Source organism: Typha latifolia, chromosome 5 (genome assembly GCF_019914945.1).
Source record: "Typha latifolia isolate L0001 chromosome 5, TyphaL0001v2, whole genome shotgun sequence".
Classification (NCBI taxonomy): Eukaryota; Viridiplantae; Streptophyta; class Magnoliopsida; order Poales; family Typhaceae; genus Typha; species Typha latifolia.
This window is the reverse complement of record NC_133090.1, coordinates 12,113,073-12,137,699: the sequence shown is the minus strand read 5'-3', so window position 1 is coordinate 12,137,699 and position 24,627 is coordinate 12,113,073. Positions and strand designations below refer to the sequence as shown.

The 24,627-nt window shown below is 36.1% G+C and overlaps 1 protein-coding gene across 2 annotated transcripts; it reads right to left on the bottom strand.

Moving 5' to 3' along the window:
* Window positions 1-12: 12 nt before the first annotated feature.
* Window positions 13-24,265, bottom strand: LOC140788679 (phototropin-1A). Of its 2 annotated transcripts, none has more exons than XM_073138054.1 (23): window positions 24,061-24,265; window positions 22,250-23,109; window positions 20,729-20,911; window positions 20,337-20,428; window positions 19,955-20,234; window positions 18,662-18,878; window positions 18,474-18,544; window positions 18,206-18,312; window positions 17,862-17,911; window positions 17,649-17,753; window positions 17,075-17,134; window positions 16,906-16,995; window positions 15,432-15,508; window positions 13,882-13,966; window positions 8,575-8,655; window positions 7,681-7,784; window positions 7,046-7,095; window positions 6,383-6,489; window positions 5,847-5,969; window positions 4,977-5,028; window positions 3,196-3,308; window positions 1,348-1,488; window positions 13-312 (listed from the first exon to the last, which is right to left on the bottom strand). In XM_073138054.1, exons 2-23 carry the CDS (start codon window positions 23,104-23,106, stop codon window positions 220-222), a joined length of 3,138 nt encoding a protein of 1,045 aa, XP_072994155.1. In that variant the 5' UTR covers window positions 23,107-23,109; window positions 24,061-24,265; the 3' UTR covers window positions 13-219. The 2 variants fall into 2 exon arrangements, with proteins under 2 accessions (XP_072994155.1, XP_072994156.1); XM_073138055.1 differs by having other exon boundaries at window positions 69-275.
* Between the last annotated feature and the right edge of the window lie 362 nt (window positions 24,266-24,627).

Genomic DNA, 24,627 nt, shown 5'->3' with positions numbered 1-24,627 from the left:
ATGGCGTGATGCTTTTGACGAAAAGCAGCAGATCTTGATGAAATAAATATGGAACAATGATACAAAGGTTGCACAAGAATCCAGATTGAAGAAAGAGAGGCACTGTGTACATTCAAAATGACTAAAGCAAAGCTGTATGAAGTCAACAACGCTAAAAGTGACACAGGGATATTCGGATAAACTTGGAGATGGCAGCACTTTTGGAATCTGCATCTACCCTCAGAAGACATCTGTATGATTACTTTCGTCTGCAAATTTAGCTCCCTTTGCTACATCTGTCTCAAATAGTGGTGCATCAAGCTTAGGAGGAACCTGATCGATGCAAAGGCACTATCCATTGGAATCACAAGAACAAGCAGATGGTATAAAGATAATGTAGTTATAAAATGTCACATCTTCCTCTCTAAAAATGTCATATCGCGAAAAATCACCCTATAAAGCCCATGCACATGTTATGTTGCATTCCCTTATCTTTTGAAAAGAATGGGATGACAGCTTACTAGGATTTCTTGTTTCAATTTAAACACTTTATGAAAAGAGTCCAAATGTCTGAAAAATCAAGAGGTGCCTATCTCATTTAAGTTGCTAATAAATCATCTCTCTTCATACTTATGCTCGAATTTTGCATGCTCAATGCCTATATCATTCTATTCAGAACCACAAGCTCAATACAGTAGAACTCATTGTGTTCTCCAAATTTACAATATGTTCACTTTAGCAATGCCTTCTCTAGTACTTCTCTATTTCTAACTTCCAGGCCAACTTACATGGCCTTATCACTTTAGAAGTGCAATTTTTGTCAATAATGCCTTGACACTGCTTATGTACTTATTTCTTGTATCATATATGTCCCCGAAGTTCATACATGTCTTAAGCCTCTTTTACATTGGTAACTAGGGATCCAATCCAACCACAGAACTTTATGGAATAATAACATAAATTTTAAATTCCAATCCTATGTGAAGTTAATATGCATGGATCAAATTTAGGTTCAATATATCTAACATATTCAGAATTTCAAATATCGAGTAGATCTGGATTCTGCAAATGCTGTACCTGACCTGACATACATACTCGTATCCTTAGGCACAACGCAGGTATTGTTTCTTTCCAATTTTTTCCTAGATTTAAGGCAACCTAAGCAGTGTATCCAGAAAGGCATTGGAGTTTCTATTTCATCTGGCCTTCAGTATAGTTAAGGACAAGACGTAGAATTGTCAGTGAACTTATCCGCATGAAGAATAGAGAGAAAAGCTTTCTGTGAAGCAATACAATGTTGTTACTGATGGATTTTTTTTTTAAAGTACTTTTATGAACTGAATTTTAATTTATGAATAAGAATCTGACCGTGCAGCGAACAAGAGCCCAATTGATGCCCCGAAAAAATGGATGCTGTTTAATCTCATTTGCTCCTTCAAAAGAACCCAATCTGTTTCTAGGATCCCTATGCATCAAACGATACATCAAAAGCCTTGCTGGAAGACTTACCTGCACAAAAAAAGAAAAGGTGTTATTAACCTGCTCAAGACTTACCTATGATCTATTGTGCAGTGAGCAAACAACTAGGGAACTTATCCTACAGTTTGAGATTACAATCCAGAATAGTTTCTTATGTGTACAGAAACTGCAGTAAGGCTACAAATGCCTCAACTTAATAAGAAAGTATAAAACACTTGCACTAGAAAGCTCTTCAATCACTGTACATTTTGTCCTTCCTTTTATTTTACCATGTATAGAATGCAGAAATTATTTGATGCGGACATCACTGACATATTACACAGGCGCATATATCAGTGCAGTTTCTCTTTCAGAAAATTAGTCTTAAGTCAAGTATTTTTATTATACATTTGTTGTTTATGGTGTTTAGAGTTATATTTGCTTTTTCGCAATTGTTTAGGATGTTATTTGCTTATTGTCATTTATAAGGTCTATAAATAGGACAACTGTTTACTCAATTGGGGTTAATGAAGAAATAGAATTTTTTTAAGATCACCAATGTGAGTTTTGAGTGTGAAACCCTAATTGAGAATAGAGGTGTGAAACCCCATTCTTTTTTTTCTTTCTTTCACCATCATCGTTCCTGGAATCCTAACGATCCATTTGTTTCACATCATTATTATTCATGTCTAGGATAAACTGCCAAAAAAGAAACTTGCTGATCTCCATTGGAACACATAGAAGGTATAAGAGATCCATCACAAAGCTGCCATGATTGATGCACAAGTTGAGAACACCATATTTGTTTGGTGGTAAATAAGCCATGGAAAGGATTGCCATGCCACCCGCATGACGCAGGCCAACCACCAACCATGCCGCAAGAACAGAGGATCCACTGCTGGCCCATGCAAGAAAGGAAAAGAAAAGGAGTGGGAGAGAGAGAAAGATAGTATTTTATTGCCACCCTCACTGTCGCTGCCCTCGCCAGCTGCTCTAGCCATTGCCGCCCTCACCACTGCCATCTCTTCTCATTGATTGTGCCCTAGCCTCGTGGAGAAGATAAGGAATAGTAGGGGGTCGTAAAATATAAATGATCTGCGGATTTGAGTTAGGATCTGCAAAGCAGATCTAACTTAGGAAACGATTTGCTTGGGCAGATCATCTTCCTCCTCATGCTAGATGCCTCGTCAGAGGGTGTCCTTCAACTTCAATTCACGATGGCACTCAGGTTCAGGTCAGACACTTTTCTGGACATGGCCTTCTCTATCACTTCAATTACCACCTTTCCTATCCTCTTCACCATCGTCTCCTCCACCCTTCCACCAGCTAGAAAGACCTCCTCCGGCCACCCTCCACCATTAACCACTTTTGAGAGCCTTTCACAATTGTGGATCACTGCTAGGAGGTCAGAGGAGGGGTGCCGTGCAGCACCCCTCATGCCACGTGCCAATACTGCACCGGCACAGCAATCCTTGCATGGAAGCATATCTAAATTCCAGTTTATGATCTCTATATCAGCATAAGTGTTGGATGAATTTCCAAATTTTAGTGAAAGAATTATAGCTAGAAAATCATCTCATCATAATCAGAACAGATATCACATCATACAAGGAGGTAAATGATAAATTAGATGTAATTCTTTTCTATTTTGGAGAAGAAAAAAAGAAAAAGAAAAGAAAAGAGGAGTACCTGAGAGCTAACATGTTAAGCATAACAGAGAAATATATTATGTACTAAAAAGATGATGAAAATACTCACTGGAATACTTCCAGGAAATTTAAGATCTTTATGAAGAATATTAGCAAATGTCTTCTGCCTTGTTTTCCCTCTAAATGGTGTATAGCCATAGAACATCTCATAAAGAAGGATCCCTGTTATGGTAGTCATTTTGAGAAAAGAGAAAAAGGAAAAAGAACTAGCGTTAGAATCAAATATGATAACTTGGATAATTAAACAAGACTAGCAGATGATTGCAACAGAGGTCAAATTAACAGTAACTGATGTAAAAAGACAATAATAAATACACATTGCAGAATATTGAATATACATAAGCTTCAAGAAAGAAAAAAGAAAGGAATCTAGGAAATAAAGAGTACTGGTATGACCTTTGGGACAGACAAAAGTATGAGCTTACCACATTATAAAACATATGTTCAGTATTGAAATCTTTTAAAGATTATGTTTTCAATGAACCAAACATATAGTGGAAAATATCAAGTACTGGTAAGTGGTAACTGCTACTAGAGTGAAGCTCACGGAACCATATGAATTGCTTTTTATTTCTGTTAACTTACTATTTACCCTAAAATCTTAAGTTGCTACAGAACTATGATTTTTATATTTTATATTCCTAACATTTTTTAACACCCCAAGAAGAAAACTTGTCTTAAATAGGTGAAACTTTTATTTAATTAACAAGGTAGACCTAACAAAGTTCAAACTCAGAAACTACTGTTGTGATACCATTTTACGAGAATAAAGCTTTCTTGTGTTCTTTCTCATTAAGAGATGAATATATATATTTTATAATACAAGGAATATTATCCCTCTCACACAATATAAGGAATGCATGACTACATCGACAGATGCAACCTATGAATCATGACGTGGAAAGAGGATAACAATGCATATGGATATCTCTACAATATTTATATACCATCTTTCACTATTCTCATGTTGCGCTTAAAGAAAAAAAGAAATCTAATTAAACAAAATTCTTTCCAGAATAAGATCTTGATTTGGACCTGAAACCAAGATCGGCTAGTTTTGACTGTATCGGTTGAATCGGTTGAAACTAAAACTTTTTAATATTCAAGTCAAATTTAAAATGTATCTAACTTAGGAGACATAAGTAATTGATGTTCTTCACTACATTCTTTTCAAATTTTTAGTTTTTACCATTTTTTTGTCACACACACTCTCCTCCCACTCTCATATTTCATTGAATTTATTCGGTGGTTGATCCGGTAAACCCCTCCGACTACTCCATACTTTGGTGGACTTAGGTGAGTATTTTTTTTCTTCTCATTTCTCATTTTTCATTTCTCTTCTTCACCTAATTTTTAACTCATCTTTTATTATTGCTACAGAACAACATTAAAGAGAGATCTCTCTTCCCAGTTGTTCTGCAGTAGCAATTTACGAGTATAAAAATTTATTAAATTTCAACATATTTTATTATAGTTTTGAGTGAGTTTTTTCTTTAGTGTTTAGGCTTCAAAATGACTAATTTTTATTATCTCAATTTTTTGTTATTTTTTATAATTTTTTTTGTATTTTAAATTATATCTAGAATTTTACATAATTAAAAATAACTCATCTGATATGGGCGGCCAATACGACAAATACATCCAATACGATTAATATGTATCATTTTTTTCTAATGGCAGATCCCTATCTTGATACCAAATTTCGAAACTTTGATTTGGGTCCTAGTAGTGTATGCAATTATCTCAGAATTAGAACAATAATAGATCATACAATTAGAGCAAAGCACTTTGTTATCAGACAGCTTAACATGTTTAAAGTAGTAAACTTACCAAGCGCCCACCAGTCAACTGCACTTGTATGGCCAGATCCAGTGATAATCTCCTGCATGAACCTTTACATATTAATAACATAAGAAGGCTAAGAAATCAGAGAGAGAGAGAGGATGTCAGCATTCCTTGATGTTCCTAATAGATGAATAGATGCATACTGGTATATGCACATGCACTCTATACTCATATATGAGACATCAAAATGTTTTTATGCTTCAATTCCTATACAGTATAAATTATGTTTACCCAGCATATTTGAGTTTTTACTTTTTAGAGATGAAATAATGAGTTTTGAAGAAATAATTTTTCATTTGCAAGTTTCACTATGCTCAAACTTCAAACTGTATGTATTCTCTTATCGTGATACAACTCTCTTGTTTTCATGAGGGATATCTTCTCATTCTTGCATCTTCCAAGAAGGTAACACTAAATACTCCACCTACTGACCTTTTCCAAAATGATGGTGGACATGCTTACTAGTGTCCCGTCGATGTACCCTAGAAATGAACCGTGTGAATCATGTTTGCTGTGGATTATTTCTCTGTTGTGTTTTTCTTCCAATTATTGTGTGGTTTATCATTTGCAGATAAACCACGCTGAAGCAGCAAAGGTAGAATAAGGAAACCATATGGTCCATATCTATCATGTCAGGAAAAGAAGGTTAGGACTAGTAAATGTGGAACAATATTAATAGGACAAGTGAAAGCACACAGAGCCTGCCTTTGTAGTGTCACAAAATTTGGCCTGACCAGGAACTAACTTATTGCACTAAAAAATATGAACTGTTTCAAAAATGACAATAAGAATATTGATAAATAAGTTCTATTAAAAGATTAAAAGAAAAACTATTTAAAAGGTGGCAAGACATACTGGTGCAATGTATTCTTCAGTCCCAACGAATGAATTTGACGCTCTTATTGGTTCAGCTATGAAAACCGGAGGAATTCTTCCTTTCGGTGCCTTTTTCTTAATCTGCACGTCTGGAATCATGATCTAGAAAAGAATTATGGTGGCATTAGTGTAGCTGATAGAAAAAAAGAAAAACATATAGGAAAGCTGCAAAAAGATGGCATTTTCTCAATTAGTTGAAAGTCCGCCATCTGGCAGAAAATATTCAACAGCAATAATATATTTAATGCAACAAAGAGTTCGATAGAAACACACAATATCATATTCAAAAATACAATCAACATGGAAGAGTGACTTAGAGACAATACTTTCAATGGCATTTGGTGTCAACTTAAACTTAATGTGTCAAAGCAATTTATGATACCATGCAAAAAGCTTCAATTTCAAGTATCCATGTCATACATAAGTTTGCAAAGTGTTAGCCGTTGAATATTACAACATAACATCTTGAGAGAATGAAAAAGAGGCAAGAACAAAGCACCAGAGTACTTAAGCACCTGTGGTTTGCATGATGTCAAAATTGAGAGATCGAAATCTGTCAGAGAGATGTGCCCATCACTCTGAAGTAATATATTTTCTGGCTTTAGGTCGCGATAGATTATGCCTGCAAAAAAGATCCAAGCCATCAGATACCAGACTGGTAGGCTTCACTATTGAAATTGATTGTTACCTTGTCACTTAAAGCTTCTAATTCTGAGTTTCTGACTGAATATTACTTTGGTAAAGCGGAAAACAGGAGAGCTAATAAGAGGGCATTTGTATTTAACAAGGAAACAAATTTATAAACATTGAGGTCCCAGGTTCCAGCAATCAGACAAGAAATTTGTAAACAATCAAAAACTGCTTTATTGTGGGATGTCAATTTAGTAAGCTGTTGGCATGTGTTAGCACGTCCCTGCGCCAAACAAACCAGTATATGAACAGGCTGCTGACTTGATCAAGTTCGCACAAAATTGGCATGACACTGATGCACGTCAATACAAGGGACTAGTAAGATATTTCTGTGCATCAAGTGCTGATATTTTCAATTTTCATGTACCCGCCGGCACTGTTCAGCATGGCCAGAGCTTAGCCATCTATAGTAGTAACTGTTGGTAAATTTTAGGCACATTTCTCTTTCTATACGATAATCTAAGGCTAGATAAAACAAGGTTCCCTACCTTGACAGTGTAGATACTCAAGTGCCACAACCACTTCTGCCGCATAGAATCTGCATTCATCAAAAGTTTCCACCATCAGTCATCGATAGGAAAAGTACTTTGTAATCAAAATGACAGCCACAAAGTTTTAGAACCAAAATTCTTGAGTGTCCTGCTAAACATGTGATATTCAAGTGAAATACCTAAAATAACTAGTCAGATATATGGGTATGATAATGTATAATAGTTCAAAATGCAGATCTTTTATTACATACATGACAAACTTGTCAATAGAATGAGAAGTGGAAATTTTTCCTTATATGCATGAGGAGTGGGAGTTAGGTAGTTAGGACTAGGGAAGCTATGTAATAAATAATATCGCTAGAATTGTGACGTTGAGGAAATAAACAAATAAAAAGAAAAGTAATAAATGTAAAAAAAATATAAATATAAGAAAATGCATCCATTACAACAAGAAGCCACAACTCCCAATCTATTAATAACACCTATTTTTATCACGTCCATTATCCAAATACAGAGTTATGAAATGAGTTCGGCTAAATTATGCATGATTTGTTTTACTTGCTGAATGCCACAAAGATAACACCAGATATTTTATCAATCATTGTATACTCATTTGTAAGGAAAAGCACCACCTAACAGCATCCTCCCTGAGGACCTTAAGAGGTTGCCTGTCTAGTAGCAGAAAGAGCTCTCCACCAGGGCAATAGTCGGTTATTAGACATATATGTGTCTTAGTCTGCAAATAGTACAAAAGTAAGCTTATTTGTAACATCTGAGATAAAAGTAATTGCCTTTGTAATGATGAAAGAAATCTGTCAAGACTGCAGTTTAGTCAAACTGAAAAGCTTAAGATTAAAGAACAGAACATGCATTAATGAATGATGATACAAACATTAGCAAAACTTGAATCTTATCAGAAAAAGTTCTAGTTTATATAATGCCAATAGTTTCTCTTATCCCTAATTTTCAAATTGGCCATTATATGAAATTCAAATCCTACTGCAGAACAATTAAGCTCCTAAGTTGTTATGCACTCTATCTAATGCCTAGCTTCAAATAGGCTTAGGATATACACCTTACTATGGATTATATTGAAACATAGAATGGTTATTGGAATCTTCTCCTTGCCAATTCCACTTTCTCTACAAGTAAACCATGTACCCAGTCTGTGATAGCTTTATTTCTAGCAATTGCAAGAAAAGATGATGTCGTCTCAATGTAGATAGGGCATCATTATAAGAACATGCCATTTCACAATACTTAGCTCCAACTAGGTAAACCAAGTATACAAAATGTCGTTGAATAGCCTGCAAATGTATTTTAGCCATAAGAGCCTACACGATAATATAAAGAGTTTTTATGCAGAATTCCAATTGATGGAGCATAATTAAAATCTCAATTTGTTAAGAAATAATTGTATCTAATTATCCATTGAAATGACCACGCAATATGCTCAGACAAGCAGATAAATTAAAGGCTCAGTTTTTCTTAGTTAAATAATATAAAAACACGCAGAACTAACAAACCTGAAAAGATGCATATAATGTAGGAAGGAAAGGGTGATCCAAGATATTAAGTATTGCTCTTTCCGCAGAAGCTCTATGGACCTACAAAAAAGACAAAGACAGTTCAGTGAAAAACAATAATGCGCCATGACTAGCATAAATCATTTAAGTGTAATAATCATACAAACAATAATGAGGTCAAATATGATAAGCAACGAATACATAGAAGATTTGAAATAAAATTGAGAGAAAGGATAACTCTAGTAGACTTGCAGACTCGTTAAATCCACCAGATGACCACTAGCTAAAACTAAGATTAACATGCAACCTGAGAAATGCTAGCTGTTTACTTAATCTTAAAGAGACTGAACAAAAGTTTGTAAATGGTTGATGGTCTACAAAATTTGGTGCCAGACTCCTGATAGCAGTCTAGATTCAGGAGCACCAAATTCTAGATAACAGACAGAGACCATAAATTTGTCAAGAAGATGCATGCACTACTGAAAAGTGAAACTTAAGAGTAGGTATTACTACCTAAAGATAGTACTGTTACTTAAAAAGGTCAAAGTAGAATAATGCAGCAATCAATGTTTCATTTGGTTCTTAGTTTATTTGTTTCTTGCAGAGAAAAACTAGTCTCTATATCAAAACAATCATGTTTCTCCTTTGTCTAGACTTAGACTCCTCTTTACATCAGGCACTTTTGGTGGGTTGCTCCTGATAGCATGAGTCTAAATTGCAGTAAGGCAAAAAAGAAAAGGAACTTTCTCATTTCACACACAGCATTATTGACTCATTATGCTTCACACTTCCTTTTCAATATTTCTAATATGAAACCTGCATTTCCCTATAAATAGTCAGATAACACCTATAATTTTGTTTTGCTAATAGTTTTAAACCTTAGACCTTGGTTAACTTGCCGTAGCCAAAAATACCCCTGCTCTAACCTGATTAGGACAAAAAAAAAAAAAAAAAACTTGCTTGCCGTAGCCAAAAATACCCCTGCTCTAACCTGATCAGACTTAAATCAGACCAAACCCATCTAAACTGAGCATTCCAACAGTTATTTGAAGAAAGAAAGAAGGACGCAATGGTAGGATTTTAATGAAAACACAAGCGCAAACTGGGTTTGTGAATATATAAATTCAAAATAAATGGAGATTCTCTTTTTTAATACCTTACGGTTATAATTTGTTAAGTAGAGTTGATCTAGCATGTTATTTGATCATTTTTATGAAAATAGAGGGATCACTTTAGAAACAGTGAAAATGAGAGAGTGTTAAACAAAATTTCCACAAAAGAGAAAAAGACAACTCACATTGTCTGTCAACTAGGATTAGGTTCACGGCAAGGCCCTCTCTCTCTCTCTCGCCCATTTGTTATTGGTCAAGAACCAAGTACTAAATTCTATAGGTTGTTGCTGAGTTGATAGACAACTAAAAATCACCATCAATTCTTCCATGGAATCTTCTCAATTTCAAGGGTTCAAGTTGTGCTTCAGTCAACCACATTGTTAGGAAAAGATCCTGAATAATGGTGACTCATTGTCAGACAGAATTTAACAAGACAATAAATATTTTTCTAATATTGGGGCAAATGGAAAAATGGTTGTAGGTGTTCATGGGTCCTGCATAATATTTTAATAAGTTTCATAGCAAGCCCCTATTTTGACTATTATTCTTTGTCATATTTAATTTCCAATGTATTGAAAAGCGGAAAAGGCGGCCGCCATGGTAGGGCGGCGCACCAGCCGCCCCGCCACTCCACCTGGCGCTCATAGAATGCGGTCTGCCGCATTGGCGGGCCACCTGAGGGCCAAAAAGCGCTAGCAGGCCGCGCGGCCCGATAAGGCGGGTTGGCGCTTTGGCCCGCCAAACCCACCTTATTGAGTTTTTCTATAGTGGATCGGATTATCCAATATCCACTGAAAAAACTAACCATTAACCATTAATATACATCGTTCTTCTCTTTCTCGCTCGCTGCTCACTGCGCCCTCTCTCTCTCTCATTAAAATCCCTAAATCCTTAGTCTCTCTCTTGCTGGGCCCTCTCTCTCTCTCGCTGCGCTCTCTCTCTCGCTGCGCCCACAATCGCTGCAGAGGTATGGGTCTCTCTCTCTCTCTCTCTCTCTCTCTCTCTCTCTCTCTCTCTCTCTCTCTCTCATAGTTTCACTCTATCTCACACCGAAGTAGTTAAGTTTTTTTAATTTTCAATTTTCTGTCTAAAGTAGTTAAATCTTAATCTGTTAGATCTTAACTTGGGAGATGGTGACAGAAGCATCAGGAGCCGAAAAATATTTAAGATCAAGGAGGAGCACTAGATATACTCAAGCTACTACTAGTAGCACTCCTTCCACTTCTCTAGATGAGCAATTAATTGAGTCGGATGAAGAAACATATGATGAGGATGATGTTGAGCTAGAATTTGATGATGATTCCGATGATAATCTTTTGGTAGATGAAGTTCCTCCCATAGATTGTGAAGAAGATTAGAAGATGGCCTTTATGTTATAGTTGTGAACTTGTTATGAACTTGATAATTTTGAATTTTTGATTATATGTTATTTGTTATGGACCTTATGATTTTGATATGTTTTATCATATTATTTGTTATGATTGTGAACTTGTTGCTAGGAACTTATGGTTGTGATAATTTTGAATCTTTGATTATGTATTTATGTTATTATAGTTGTGAATTGTGGTTATGTTATTGTAGTTGTGAATTGTGATTATGTTATTATGGTTGTGAATTGTGATTGTGTTATTTAGTATTTTATTTTAGAACTTGTTGCTATTTATGTATTTATGTTATTATGGTTGTGAATTGTAATTATGTATATTATATATGTTTATTTATTTATTTATAATTTTTTTATATTAAAAATGCTAGACCGCCTTGTCACCCGCCTTGTCGCCCACCTTCCGCCTAGGCGCTAGGCGGTGGGGTGACTGCCCGCCATCCACGGCTGCCTTTCAAAACATTGCTAATTTCTAAACATTCAATACAGGTTGGCAGGGAATTCTTTGTGTATCTCATTTCCAAACATTCGATACAGGTTGGTAGGGAATTCCGAAATCAATTGATTCAATTCATTCAGCTGAACCCTCTTCATTGTCATCAAGCAAGGGAGGGCCTGCCATGAAAGTTTGGAATGTTGGTTATATAATAGAGCTACAAAAATTACTGATCACACTTTTTTGTCTCTTCGCTTTGCTGCCTTAGAAAGTAGAGATGCTGATCCATCTCTCTACTTCCCTCTTTTTCATTTTTTTCCTATATTTTCAGTTTTGCCCTGCTATAAATGGATGATAGGCTAGCATTTGAGAGGAGTATTGAAGGGTAGTATGGGGATTTTCTAATTTTATAGTTTTTTATGATCTCAATAATTGTTAAAGGAGAAAAAAGATTAGTTATGATCCTAAATTTTTAGCTACTTGTAATCTTGGTATTAATTTTGTTGCTCTTGTGATTCTAGCTATATTAGAATGTACTATACATCATATATAATTATTTTAATTTTTTATATATTAAAATATTGCACCACCTTGGCGCCCGCCTTCTGTCTAAGCACTAGGCAATGCCCATAATATGCGGCCACCTTTTAATACACTGACAAATCTATACCGCATTTTCCTCTAATTGAATTTGCTTTGTTCCCCACCATTTTCCTGACTATGTCAAGCTATAGATGGTGCTACTTAGTAGAAATGATGGTCGTGTCAGTGGCATGCCCTACCATGCCACTAGCATGCATTTATAATATTTTTAATAAATTTTTTAGAATATTTAAAGATGTTTTTGGATCTTCGATATGCCAATCATTGATTTTTAGTTTAAAACTTTAAATATATATATTAAAAGTTCAAAACCTACATTATAATGCTTTATCTTTAGATTATTTTTGTAAATAACTTATATAAAAAAAGGAGGTTATTTGTATTCTTCGGAAACCCCCGTCCACATTACCATTTCATATTTCTTGACCTACTATTGACTAAACTACTGAGCACTAGGTCCAATGTGAGTAGGATCAGAGATAGATCTTTGCTTGCTAAGCAAAAAAATAGGAAGTTACAAATTCTATCTCGATATGACATGTATTTCTAATACTATGAAATTAATAAATAAGAATGAACTAGTTAATGGTAAGATTACCATTATCCTTAAAGATAAAGTAACAATTAAATATAAATATTATTCAACACATACTATGATTGAAGACATTCATTAAAACTACTATTAATGATTGAACACTCTAAAATATAATTGAATACATAATATTAATTAATAATAGTTTAATAATTAAAATTAATATCTTATTGAACATAAAATGATGAAGATGATCAAATACTTTATTTACCGGCACAAGAATAACACGAGAATGTTGCATTAAATACTATCGATATTCTTCAAAATTCATTCATTGATAGTATTACTCGCTGTAAGGTCTCACATAGTCTTCCTATAAATAGAAATTTTATAATTTTCTTATGATATGATATGGATATTGAACATATACAGGACTGAACGACATCCGATAGGCACAGACTCTATTACTGGCACAGCAAGTGCCGATCGGCACGGGGCATGCTGACCGACACGGCTATCCATGCTTGGTAGATCCTTGGAGGGAGGGATTATGAAGTAGGATTTACAAAAGCAAGGGTGCATAGTTTCTGCCTTTCTGGTGATGATTCACATAATTATCACAAATTCCAGCAGGTTACGCTGAACCCATACAAAAGTTTGCAGTCATAGGATCACAATCAGAGGGATAATAGTTAAAGAAGCACCACTCGTCCATTACAAATGCAACAAGTATTACAAAAAAGATAAAAGAAGAGCAATTCCTTTGCTACTGTCCAAGTTAAACAAGGAAAAGAAGAGCAATAGCTGAGAAAAAAAATGATAGCATCATTTCATAATTCTTTCCAAAATTTATTTTGAAACTTATAATTGAATTGTCAAGCACAAGTAAGTACTTTCCAATATATTAAGAAAACATATCTGACTCTATAGGGGCTACAACTCAGTTGGAGTCTAGGACTATAATTTGAACATGCCTTCTTTAACCAGTCTAGGTAACGGGGATATGTACCATGGCATATATTCATCCTGATATATGATAGCATGAAACTTGTCTAATGGATCCATTACAATTCTAGAAATCTGCAACTTTGATGGTTCATGAATAGAGTCATAGACATGTCAATAATCAACTAATAATGCTGGCTTATTAGTTTAAAAATTAAAATCCTAACACTCCAGAGTCCAGATACTTTTAATCTTCCTACAATATGATAATCATAAAAGCAAAAAGTCTCCAAACCTTGTTGCGATTAAGCATAATATTTTTATCCATAGCCTTCATCGCAAAGTACTCCCCTGTTTCCAACAACTCCACCAAGTGCACGCTGCCATTTCAAGGCAAACAACTTATGTTCGATTAATCAATCAAAATGACTATGTACCATCTCAATGCAGAAAAAAAGTGTAGCTAAGCACATATCTAAAGTATGAAGAATGAATTTGTATCAGGATAACAAGATCGGCAAAACATATACACTGCATAATATTCTTTGGTGGACAGAAGCAACATATCACTCTCCATATACCAGCAGCTAATAAGGATACAGCATAGGATAAAACAATGTAAGACAGCACAAATACCTACAGATGCATAATTTATTTTGTCTATAATGGAGTTAAGTTTCATTGGGATCTTTGGTAACTGGTTTAAGTATGACATAAAATTATGATTATTTTGATTAACAGCAAAGCAGGAATATCCAAGGCTGACAATAACCCAAACTTTTTCCAATTAAACCAAGAATAGACCTGAAACCATAGTTCGAAGTTTCGGTTTTGGTTTGGGTTTCGCTTGGTTAAAAAAACAAAACATTTCGGTCAATTTCAATCTGTTTCGGTTCTAGTTTCGTTGTGTCGGTTTCACACTTCTTTTGATAAATAGTTTTCTTTATCTTATTTTTTTAATACATCACACAAAATCCAATAACATTTAAGCATTGAAAATGATATGGTCAAGTACAAGTTGGACTCAAGTCAAATCCAACTTCGAATTTAATACATACATTGAAAATTTATTGTTATGGTTGTTTCAATTGAATGCTAGTTTTGGGGGAGAGTTCAAGATCAGATAGGACCAAAATGCAAAATATAAACAGATCAATTACCAACTAGGATCTAGGAAGTACTTTCATAGTCCACCAGTTGATTAAGGCAAATATTATTGCATTATTGATATACATTGCATAATGACCATAAGCTCCTTGTGCTGTCAACATAAATAAACTCCCAGCACCACCATATCCAAAAGATTTGGAGATTTTTCAAAGTTCCAGGAAGTCTAAGAGATAATATAATATATGTTAGGCTCTAAAAAGATGAGAACTGTAAGGGATCAACAGAATAGTATAGATTATAGAATGCTTGCCAAACAGCATTTCACAGACTTCACTTATCACAGCCTTCTCGGGCATCTTAGTATAAACACTACAAAGATTAAGTTTCTATACATAAAGAAATTTAATTATACATTACTATGACCAAGTAAAGAGATTGATTTGCCACTCAGATCTTGTTGAAGATACCTATACTTAAGCACAAAGTATGGCAAAGTAACATGGATACACCTTTCCTATAACAAAACTTAAAAAGAAAAAATCACGCTTCTCAAGAAAATTTTAAATGTTTGCCAACTTCTTCACCCTAAGAGTCTAATCAGTAAATTGTCTTTTATGTTACATATACAAGTGGCACAACAAATTCTGCTGGGGACACAGTATTTTTACTACAAATTTGTTTATTTCAAGGTATAATATGGTACAATATTTCAACAAGCAGAGATAATTGCAATACCTGCCAGTGTCACCAGATCCTAGTGGTTTGACAGGCCTAAAATGTTTCAACCCAATCTTTTCCCCACTCTCTAGAACCTGTAATAATATTTGTCATTTGAATCTTTCTGAAGGAATATTCTTAAACATATTAACAGAATGTTCTCGCAAAACCCAACTAAAACATAGATCAGATAAGTAAACTCCTAACTTATATTCTTGGTCCTCATAGCATAATATCAAGGAAAGTTATTATTTAAAGGATGACCAAGCATATGATATTCGTCTTACTTAAAAGTAATTCAGCATAAAAGCAAAAACACAATAGATATATTGCTAGTGGTGCTTATTATTGTGAACAAAGTTTAGGACAACTTTTAAATTTAAGTTGAAGACCAACAAGAGAAAGAAGAGGAAAGAAAACCTCTGTACCACCTGTTGTTAGCTCACCAATCACCATCTTCTTAAGGCCTCATTTGGTTGATTGGAGTAAGGGGGGTTATCCGGGATAAATCCCCCTTTATTCCAAAAATCCTTATCAAACAAGGATAAGTAAATGGAATAAGAAATCAGAATACATTTTACTTATCCGGATATTTTTATCTCAGCTTTTAGCTAGGATAAGGAAATTGAGATATCGATTTATCCCAACTTTTTATATTACCAAATTATCCCCCTCTCAAAAAGTTAAATTACCAGATTGTAATGAGACTATTTAATATATATATATTTGAAGTGACCATAATATATTAGAATATATTACTGAATTATAATGTGACTATAACATAATATATTATAACATGCCCGTAGTGAAAATGTTTTAATATAAGAAGTCCATTCATGATAGTCTCTATATTGTGTAAATTATAGTGAATTAAGTTAAATTATTTTTGGACCAGAAAGTCTAAAAATAATCATGATATGATAATATAGTTGTTGTAAAATATTTCACAATATCTATTTAATTATAAGCCTAGTTCCTATCTTTTTTGGAGGAAAAAAAAAAGAAACAATAAATATCTATTTACATTAAACTAAGAAAATGACAATAATATCAATTTGATTTTTTTTAATCTTTTATCTCAACTATAATAACCAAACACCATCTTATCCCATATTTATCTTAACATTTATCTTTCTTTTTGCAACCAAACACCAAAACAAAATATTAGAATAAAAACTTCCTTTATATCACGATAAATCCTCATTTTATCCCTCCAACTTTTCCTTATCTTGCCCAAATGGCCCAAAAGTTTAAGTTGTAATAAATATAAGGTTAAAGTAAAACAATAATCATGCATGTGCCATTTATACTTCTTTTGCCAGGAAGATGTAATGCAGGCACAATTCCAGAATAATACATTATCACATTTCATTTTCAAGCCTCAAAAATCATGTAACACTATCCTTTACACAGACGATCCTTGAGAGTAGGAATATGAACTATGACAAAAATTAATGATACTATATAAATTAAAGCTCCAAGTATTACATACTTTCTGGATAGCTCTCCATGATGAGTTGTTCTTTTTATGAGGCTTTGGTAGAACAGCCTTAGAGTGATTAGCCCATAGATCCTCAGGTTTCTGAGCATTATCAGATAATGTCTGAGACTCTGAGAAATATCTCATTAAAATTATTAAAAGATAAATATAAGAATATTACCAGATTAGCATCTGGAAGTTCTCTGACGGCTTCATCAACATTATCTGCAGTTTCCTTCACCTGAAATGTTTAATTGACACAATGCAATTATTCTTTAAAATAATGGCTGAGAGAAATCTATACTGACTGGTAACAATATTGGCAGAAAATATAAATTGGAAGACCTAAAGAGTAAAGACAATATTAAGATTGTCGCATATCTGAATCCAAGCCCAACCCGAAGGAGTAGCTATTCTGAAAAAGCTTCACGATTTATATGTAGTAATTGAATGAAAACCAGCATTGATCTTACAACATTTGAGATTCAGATCAAACTTGTAGAGTAGCCTTCACTATCTCTAGTAACCTGATGTTACTTATGCAGCATAAGAGCAAGTTACTGAAACATTGTTGATGAGTCACTCTAGAGAAAAGAAGTGAATAAGGCAGTATGAAGTCTTCATATTTTCAACCAACCGCCAATGATGTGATATGAGTGACTCTATCTCTCTAGGGCAATTATTTTCAGTAAATAACATGGTTTACCAAAAATTCTGGCTAATACTAGAAGGGTCCAAGAAATGAGACTACAAACCAGCTTTGAGCTTTCTCTTGCAGTGTCCTCTGGAATAGAATTGTGAAGTGGCTCTACATGCTCACTGCCATCCAACTGAACCCCAATGAAATACTGCACTTCACCCTGTTTATGGAATATGATAAAGAACATGGGTCACAAATCATGTGACGAAGTAGCCAAAGGAATGCCCAACTACTGAAGCAAGGAAGATACAAACTCATTATATTCTACCTTGTGGTCACGCATTGGTTGCAAGTGAAAAAGGTTCCAGAACTTTTTACCTGACAAGAACTCATGTGATTCCACAGGAACAAAATATGGAAGCAAGAATAACTTTTAAGTTGAAGCATTAAGAAGTTCATAATATTTGCAGCATACTACCTTAGGTTCATGAAATTAGGAGCAATCTTTCTAAAGTCCCTCTAGAGTCTAGCTTAGGAATCAAGGGAGAAAATTTGGAATCTATTTAGTATTTTCTAAAGCAAAATTAATTCAAAGATCTAAATGAAGCTTAATCGAGAAGCAGACATTACAGATTTGGTCCAAGTCAAGTGTCTTAAGAAAGGTTGTCATACCACTTTTTGTGTAATTTATCAGCTGGACAGTTACGTCCCGCTGGTTATCTATAGCTTCCCTTATCTTCTTAACTGTCTCTCGGTCAGTTTCAGGGCCTTGAAGAAATCTACAAGGTTACAGAAAAACAATAGTGAAAAAAAATAAGTTTGGGGATTCTGCGGAATTTCCAAATAGCTGAAGCTAGTGAGATTCGAGATTAGGCAAGGGAAGATAGTGCATCAAGGGCAGCACTAGTCAGTGAAATATTGCATTCAGATTATCACAAACCTGCAGTTCCTTCCCAATATCTCTTCACGACTATATTCAGTTAGTTCCAGAAAACTGTCTGACGCAAATATCTGAAAGATTGCAAGAAAAGTAATCAGACTCTTCTGTATACCTCTGAAATCATAATGCTAGCAAATACTATCAACATAGAACTAAAATAATAAAATTAGAAGTTGACTGAAACTTACAATAGGATTGTCAGGCAACCTTGGGTCGGTGATGACGAAATTTTTCTCAATGCGTTCCAGTGTTGTAGCCAGATCAATACCCCTTCTCATTTCTTTTTTCCTTGTCTCATCATCAAAACTCTCTGGTCTTTCATCGTCACTTTCCATTAATGGGCCTTCCTCCATTGGAACTTCCATGTCATGCATTTTCACATTCGCATGGCCTATGCCAATAAGCCTGCATACCAGGAAAAGGAAAAGAAATGGGCAAGAGTAAGAAGTCCTACAGAACAACAACGTGCAATATGCTGGTCAGAGGTTCCCTTCCTAGTGGAGAGGTATAAACTGTTGAGGAAATTTGTTAAGTAGAGTGGAATCAAAACAGAAATCTAGATTTTTTAGGCAAGATGCTAGAAGCTTCCTTTAAGATAGTAATTTTTCCACCAAGGTACAGATGGACTTTTGAAAATTTTATCTCCAAGATATAATGTCCTCACAATTAAGTTTCTAAGGACTGTACTTCCAAAAAACTTAGGGACCAATCACCAACCCAAAAATCAAAAAGAAAATTAAAAATCAATACTTTTGTATGAACAAAGGATGATCGAGAGTATGATTATTTTCTTATACTTTAGATGCTTTCTTCCTCTTTATTTAAAGAGTTTTTTAAGATGGAATAAGCATCTCTTTGTAGTAGGAGAGATCCTATTTGAAATGGCACCTTTTGGACCAAATAGTGTCGTTTCTTTCAACCAAGAAAAACTATTTTCTGAAAATCATTCAAATGGCTTTCGAACATTGGATAGAATTTACTCTCAATAAAATCTTATTCGATCAGCTTAATCTCGTTCGAATAGATTCAAATCTTGTTCGAATGGATTTCCAACAGTTTTTCGTGCAACACTATTTTTTTCAATAAAACAACACCATTTAAGCATATTTTATTTTATATTATTTATGAAAATACCCTACATAAACAACTACTGCATATTAGAGATCAAAAAAATATGAAGTCAACGATCAATGAGACTAGGAGCAAACCAGATTTTCCTGCAATTCTAGAAAACATTACAAGAAAAGAATCATGCAGGCTACTAAAGCACAGGAAATTGTTTATGCTAAAGCTAAAGTCAATAATCTAAACACATATTTTAACAGTATAACCACAGAAAGCTTGTAAGCATTAAAAGGATGCCACAAAGTGCAGAAAGTTTATCTTAAGTAAAACTAATAGCCAAATGACAAGAACATGAGAGAAGAAGAAAATTTTAGCATGGATAACATAATTGCTGATGGCAGTGCATCAAAGCCTACCCCATAAAAGCACGTAGACCTGATGTTCTTCCTTTGTTCCCCCTTTCTGGTAGTTCACTGATCTTTTGCAATGAACTTCTCACTCCACCACGTGAATTGCGTCTAGCTGGGGTGGCATTTTCCGAGTTTCTCCTATCAGATGATTCAGGTCTTAACATTTCTCCAGCATCTCCAGATTTCCTTGGGAAAGGATGGTTTGAAGATTCTGAAACTGCACGAGGATGCTTTACGGCCAATACAAGCTCAGAGACTGAACTGTGGGCCTTATCCTTTTGCCTTGCTGCAAGATTCTGTGTTAGAAACTACTTTGCTATGGACAGTTATTTAGAAAGTGATAACTAACATCTTTTATTCTGGGGTAAAGACTGAAATCACATGATACCATCATATCGGATCAAAGACTCCGGCAATCCATTGGGGCGGACCATTGTATCCTTATTCCCTTCAGTGTATTTACTAACCTCTACTTGCATCCTGCAAGAACCAATTGATAATTAATGACCTGCTTTCAAGATAAACAGTTTAAGGCTTCACTATCACACATAAAAATTGATAAATTCCCTTGTACACTGTTATTGGACTGTATTCATAGGACACAAAGGTAGAAAATGGTTTTTGTTTTTATTTCAAAAAAACAAAATCATTTTCTTCTACCTTTCTGTCTATGAACACAGTCCAATAACGGTTTTGTTAAGTAGGCAGCGCGACGTTATCCCAATAAGGGATAGGTTATCAGGAGGGTCAACTAGTTCTATACTTCCACCAGTTACTCACCCAATAAACTTGAGAACATTCCCTTCCTCATCCTTGATGGGTGCAATAGTTAAAAGATTCCAGAATGGTGTGCCATCCTTCTTATAATTCAATATGCGGCCACAGTAATTTGTTCCTGCTGCCAATGCTTCTTTTATCTTAGCAATCTCTTCGAGGCTGGTTTCAGCTCCTTGAAGGAACCGGCTGCAAACAAGTGCTCTTAAGATATAAATATGAAACAAAAAAGATGAAGAAAGAAGTAATAAATGGCATCAAAAACTCTTTCAGATGCTACTAAATTAGTTTGTTATGAACTACCAGGAAATTTTATTTTAGGGCTCTATACTAGAAAAGAACATGAAATTCACATGCAGGAACTAAAAGTCTGCAACAATCTTTAGTTCACCATTAAATGGCCTCATATGAGAGGAAAAAAAATGGTATGTGTATTTTAATTTGTCATAAAGAAATGTTATGTCTATGTTAAGAGAGCAACCAATAACCAGAACTTATATTGCAATCATACAGAAGCAAAAGCACACAACGTAACTAGAAAGGAAACTCAAATAACCCAATGAGATATTGAGCTGTAATTCTGGTTGATCTGATGCAATGGATTATCTTCCTTCATAGGTTTGGGTAAGTTTTTCGCCAGCATAGCAATATCATAATTTAGGGTAAATTATAGATTACCCCCATGTAATTTGGCTCAATTTCAACTTACTCCAATGTACTTTAAAATTAAGTATTTAACCCCTTGTGATATGGACCAAGTTGCAACCGATTAGTTAAGCATTAATAATGATGTGAAAAGATTTCATTATCCTCATAAAAATAATAGTCTGATTTAATGATGATACAGATAGTTTCATTATGTGGCAACTTATTTATGGGAGAAAATATTAGCACTAATAATGGTTCAGATAGTTTGGTCATTTGTACATTTAGTTTTGGATATAAAAAAATTAACAATTGTAACTCGGCTTAGACCATATAGAGAGGTTAAGTGCTTAAGTTTGAACTACATGAGTGTAAGTTAAAATCTAGTCAAATCAAAGAGAAATTTATAAACAAAAATTACATTCATGGACCACCACGATGGCTACTGCTCAACACCTCTTCCCAAATATCTTCATGGCTATTTTCTAGGAAAACTTCATTTCAAATCCTAACTTTTAGCAATACAGGTCGTTCATACACAAGCTTAACACCCTAAAGTTTGTTTATTCGACCATGGAGATGGGATAAGTTATTCATGCATAGACAATTACGAAAGCGCACGCAGCCTGAAATAAGGTACGCATTTCCCTAAAGGGAAACTTGGTAATCAACCCAAAATACCAGTTAAATTTGAATTGAAGAAAAATATTATCATTGCTAAAGGCTAATGCCTTATGCCAGTCCCATGAGTCAGATTTAACAGTGGTTTCTTGAGCGAAAACTCAAAAACAGAGGATTGATCTGTAAATAGTAGACACGCACACTGCCGATGAATCGAGTAAAAGAAGAAACAGTAAACTAAGATTAGGGAGTAGCAATTACCAGTTACGGCCGACGACCTCCTTGGAAGTGTATCCAGTCATGTTGAAGAATCCGGCGCTGGCATACATGACGGGGCAATTGGGCTTCGTGGCGTCCGACACAACAAACGACTGCTGGAATGCCGAGAGCGCCTCGCGCAGCTCCTCCGAAACCCTAGGCATCCCTCCTCCCCTCTCCTTCTTCTCTCCTCCTCCGAATCCTCCGTACTCCGAGTCCTCCGAGCTCCGGTACGAGTTTCCCGAAACCCTAACCCCTCCCGCCTCGTCGCCGGATCGCCGCACAGTGACTCCCTGCGGCTTCCCCGTCTCCTCATCGGTCTGCAACACCAGACCCCACTCCGCCGCCCTCTCGGCCGCCGCGCCGGCCTCGACGGCGGCAGCGGCGGAGGAGGTGGAGGTGGAAGTGGCATCTTTCTTGGCCGCTGCGTAAGGAGGAACGGGAGAAATGGCCATCCATGCTGGCGTGATGTCGTCGGCCGGCGCTGCGGAGGAGAAGGTGGTGGTGGAAGTGGCCGCTTTCTTAGCCGCTGCGTAAGGAGGAAGGGGAGAAATGGCCATCCATGCTGGCGTGATGTCGTCCGCCGGCGCGGCCGAGGAGGAGGTGGTGGAAGTGGCCGCTTTCTTGGCCGCTGCGGGAGGAGGAAGGGGAGAAATGGCCATCCATGCCGGCGTTATCTCGTCGGGAGGAGGCGGGGACGAGTCGGGGAGGGAATGCCACGTCGGGAAGGAGGAGGCGGGGCTCGGGTGGGGCCGAGGGGAGAAGGTCGAGGGGTTGAAGACCTCGAGGGAGCCACGGGAATCTCGAGGCAGTTGCGGGATGAGAGGAGTCGCTGCGGGCTTGTACGGACGATCTTCCATTCTCTGCTGCGTCAGAGAGACATTAATAGGACTAGAAAGGGCAATTTGCACATAACACCTTTATGTTTTGAGAAAAATCAGAAAAATCCTCTTTGTTTTCTTCTTCCAAGGGATTAAGAATTCCACTTCGGTGCATCCTTTGAACTTGTATATAGTACTCTTCATGAAATATGATCCATTGAACTTAAGATAAACATGGCTCTACATGTAATAAAACAAAAACTCTTCCTACTGCATAACCACATCATTCTAGTTATAGAAACAAGTTCTAGATCATTATAACTATAACATTAGTTTAGATCGATCATAACAGACGGATTACTATTTACTAATTTTTGTCATGGGAGACCTATATAATAAATAAAATAGAGATCATGCGAGACTCACCTAGTTAGATTGGACAGTATCAGACACTAATCTCCTCCGGTTGTATTCAGGGAAACTAAGCAAGCTATGATCTCTAATATATACTATATAGAATTAAAATGTGACATAATTAAGTGCGGGCCCGCACTTTACCTCACTGGATTAGGACGGAATCCGAAATCGATGCACGGACCAATACGCGGATAATAAAAATATTCACGAATTATTCCCCCCCTCAATTGGCACGTATGCAGATAATTACCACCCTAATCTCCACGTACCTTTCCAAAACAAGTATTCGGCCAAAATTGCAATGACGATAACACCCCTGGATACGCAAGAGAAAGGAGGAAAGTGACACGTGGCTTTGGGAATTAGACCTCCTCACTCCCCTCGGCCATTCATCTTATCTAGTTCTGAACCCGGAGGCCGGAGCGGATCCCATACTTACCCTTACTGAAGGAATTTCTCACAGCCGGGCATAAAGAAGAAGCATTCGGAGGCCGGACTCCTACTAGAACCTCCCAAGCCGAGCTCGGAGTCGGAGCTAAAACTAGATGGATAGCGAAGTGAGATTTGGATAAGTACCTCGGATATCCTCCTCCGTTCTATCTCCGATAGCTGGCGTCGATTGATCGCTTCTTCTTCGCCTTCGACGAGCTCAGTAGCGAGATCTAGTAGGCGAATTGGAGAGGCGAGCGGATAACTTTTTTTTTTATCCTATCCGGGGAGCAGGAGACATCCCACCGTCGCCGATATGGCGCGCGATCTGCGTAGCTGTGTCGTTTTATACAAGAGAAGGCTCGAAAAGGTAACTTTGGTTTCGGAGGGGAGGCTCGAATCTCGAGGCGGATGAGGTGGGCCCGACAACATGGCTGTTGCCTCGTGGCTGCGGGCCCACTCAGGCCCAAATGTGAAGCTACGAGTGATTGGGTCTGGTTACTCCCCCGGTATGGGCACCGCCGATGGGGGCCCGCGGTAACCGTGAAGATGGAGATATTTGTGTTCAAAGGGAGATGATCACATTGATTCATGTCAACTAGTTTAGGTGTCCGTTTTATTAAAAAAATATAATTTAGGAGTGAGCTCAGCTTTTAAGAGTGAGAGGTTTCTCATAATTTAGGAGATCAATATTTGTCGATAGAAAATGAGAAG

Bases quoted from the DNA above. Each gene is read 5' to 3' on its own strand.
- LOC140788679 (XM_073138054.1), bottom strand. From the start codon at position 23,106: ATGGAAGATCGTCCGTACAAGCCCGCAGCGACTCCTCTCATCCCGCAA. The intron at 18,313-18,473 runs GTTTGTGATAAT...GTAACCTTGTAG, and splicing joins ATATTGGGAAGGAACTGCAG to ATTTCTTCAAGGCCCTGAAA. The intron at 5,029-5,846 runs GTATGTCTTGCC...AGGTTCATGCAG, and splicing joins CTGAAGAATACATTGCACCA to GAGATTATCACTGGATCTGG.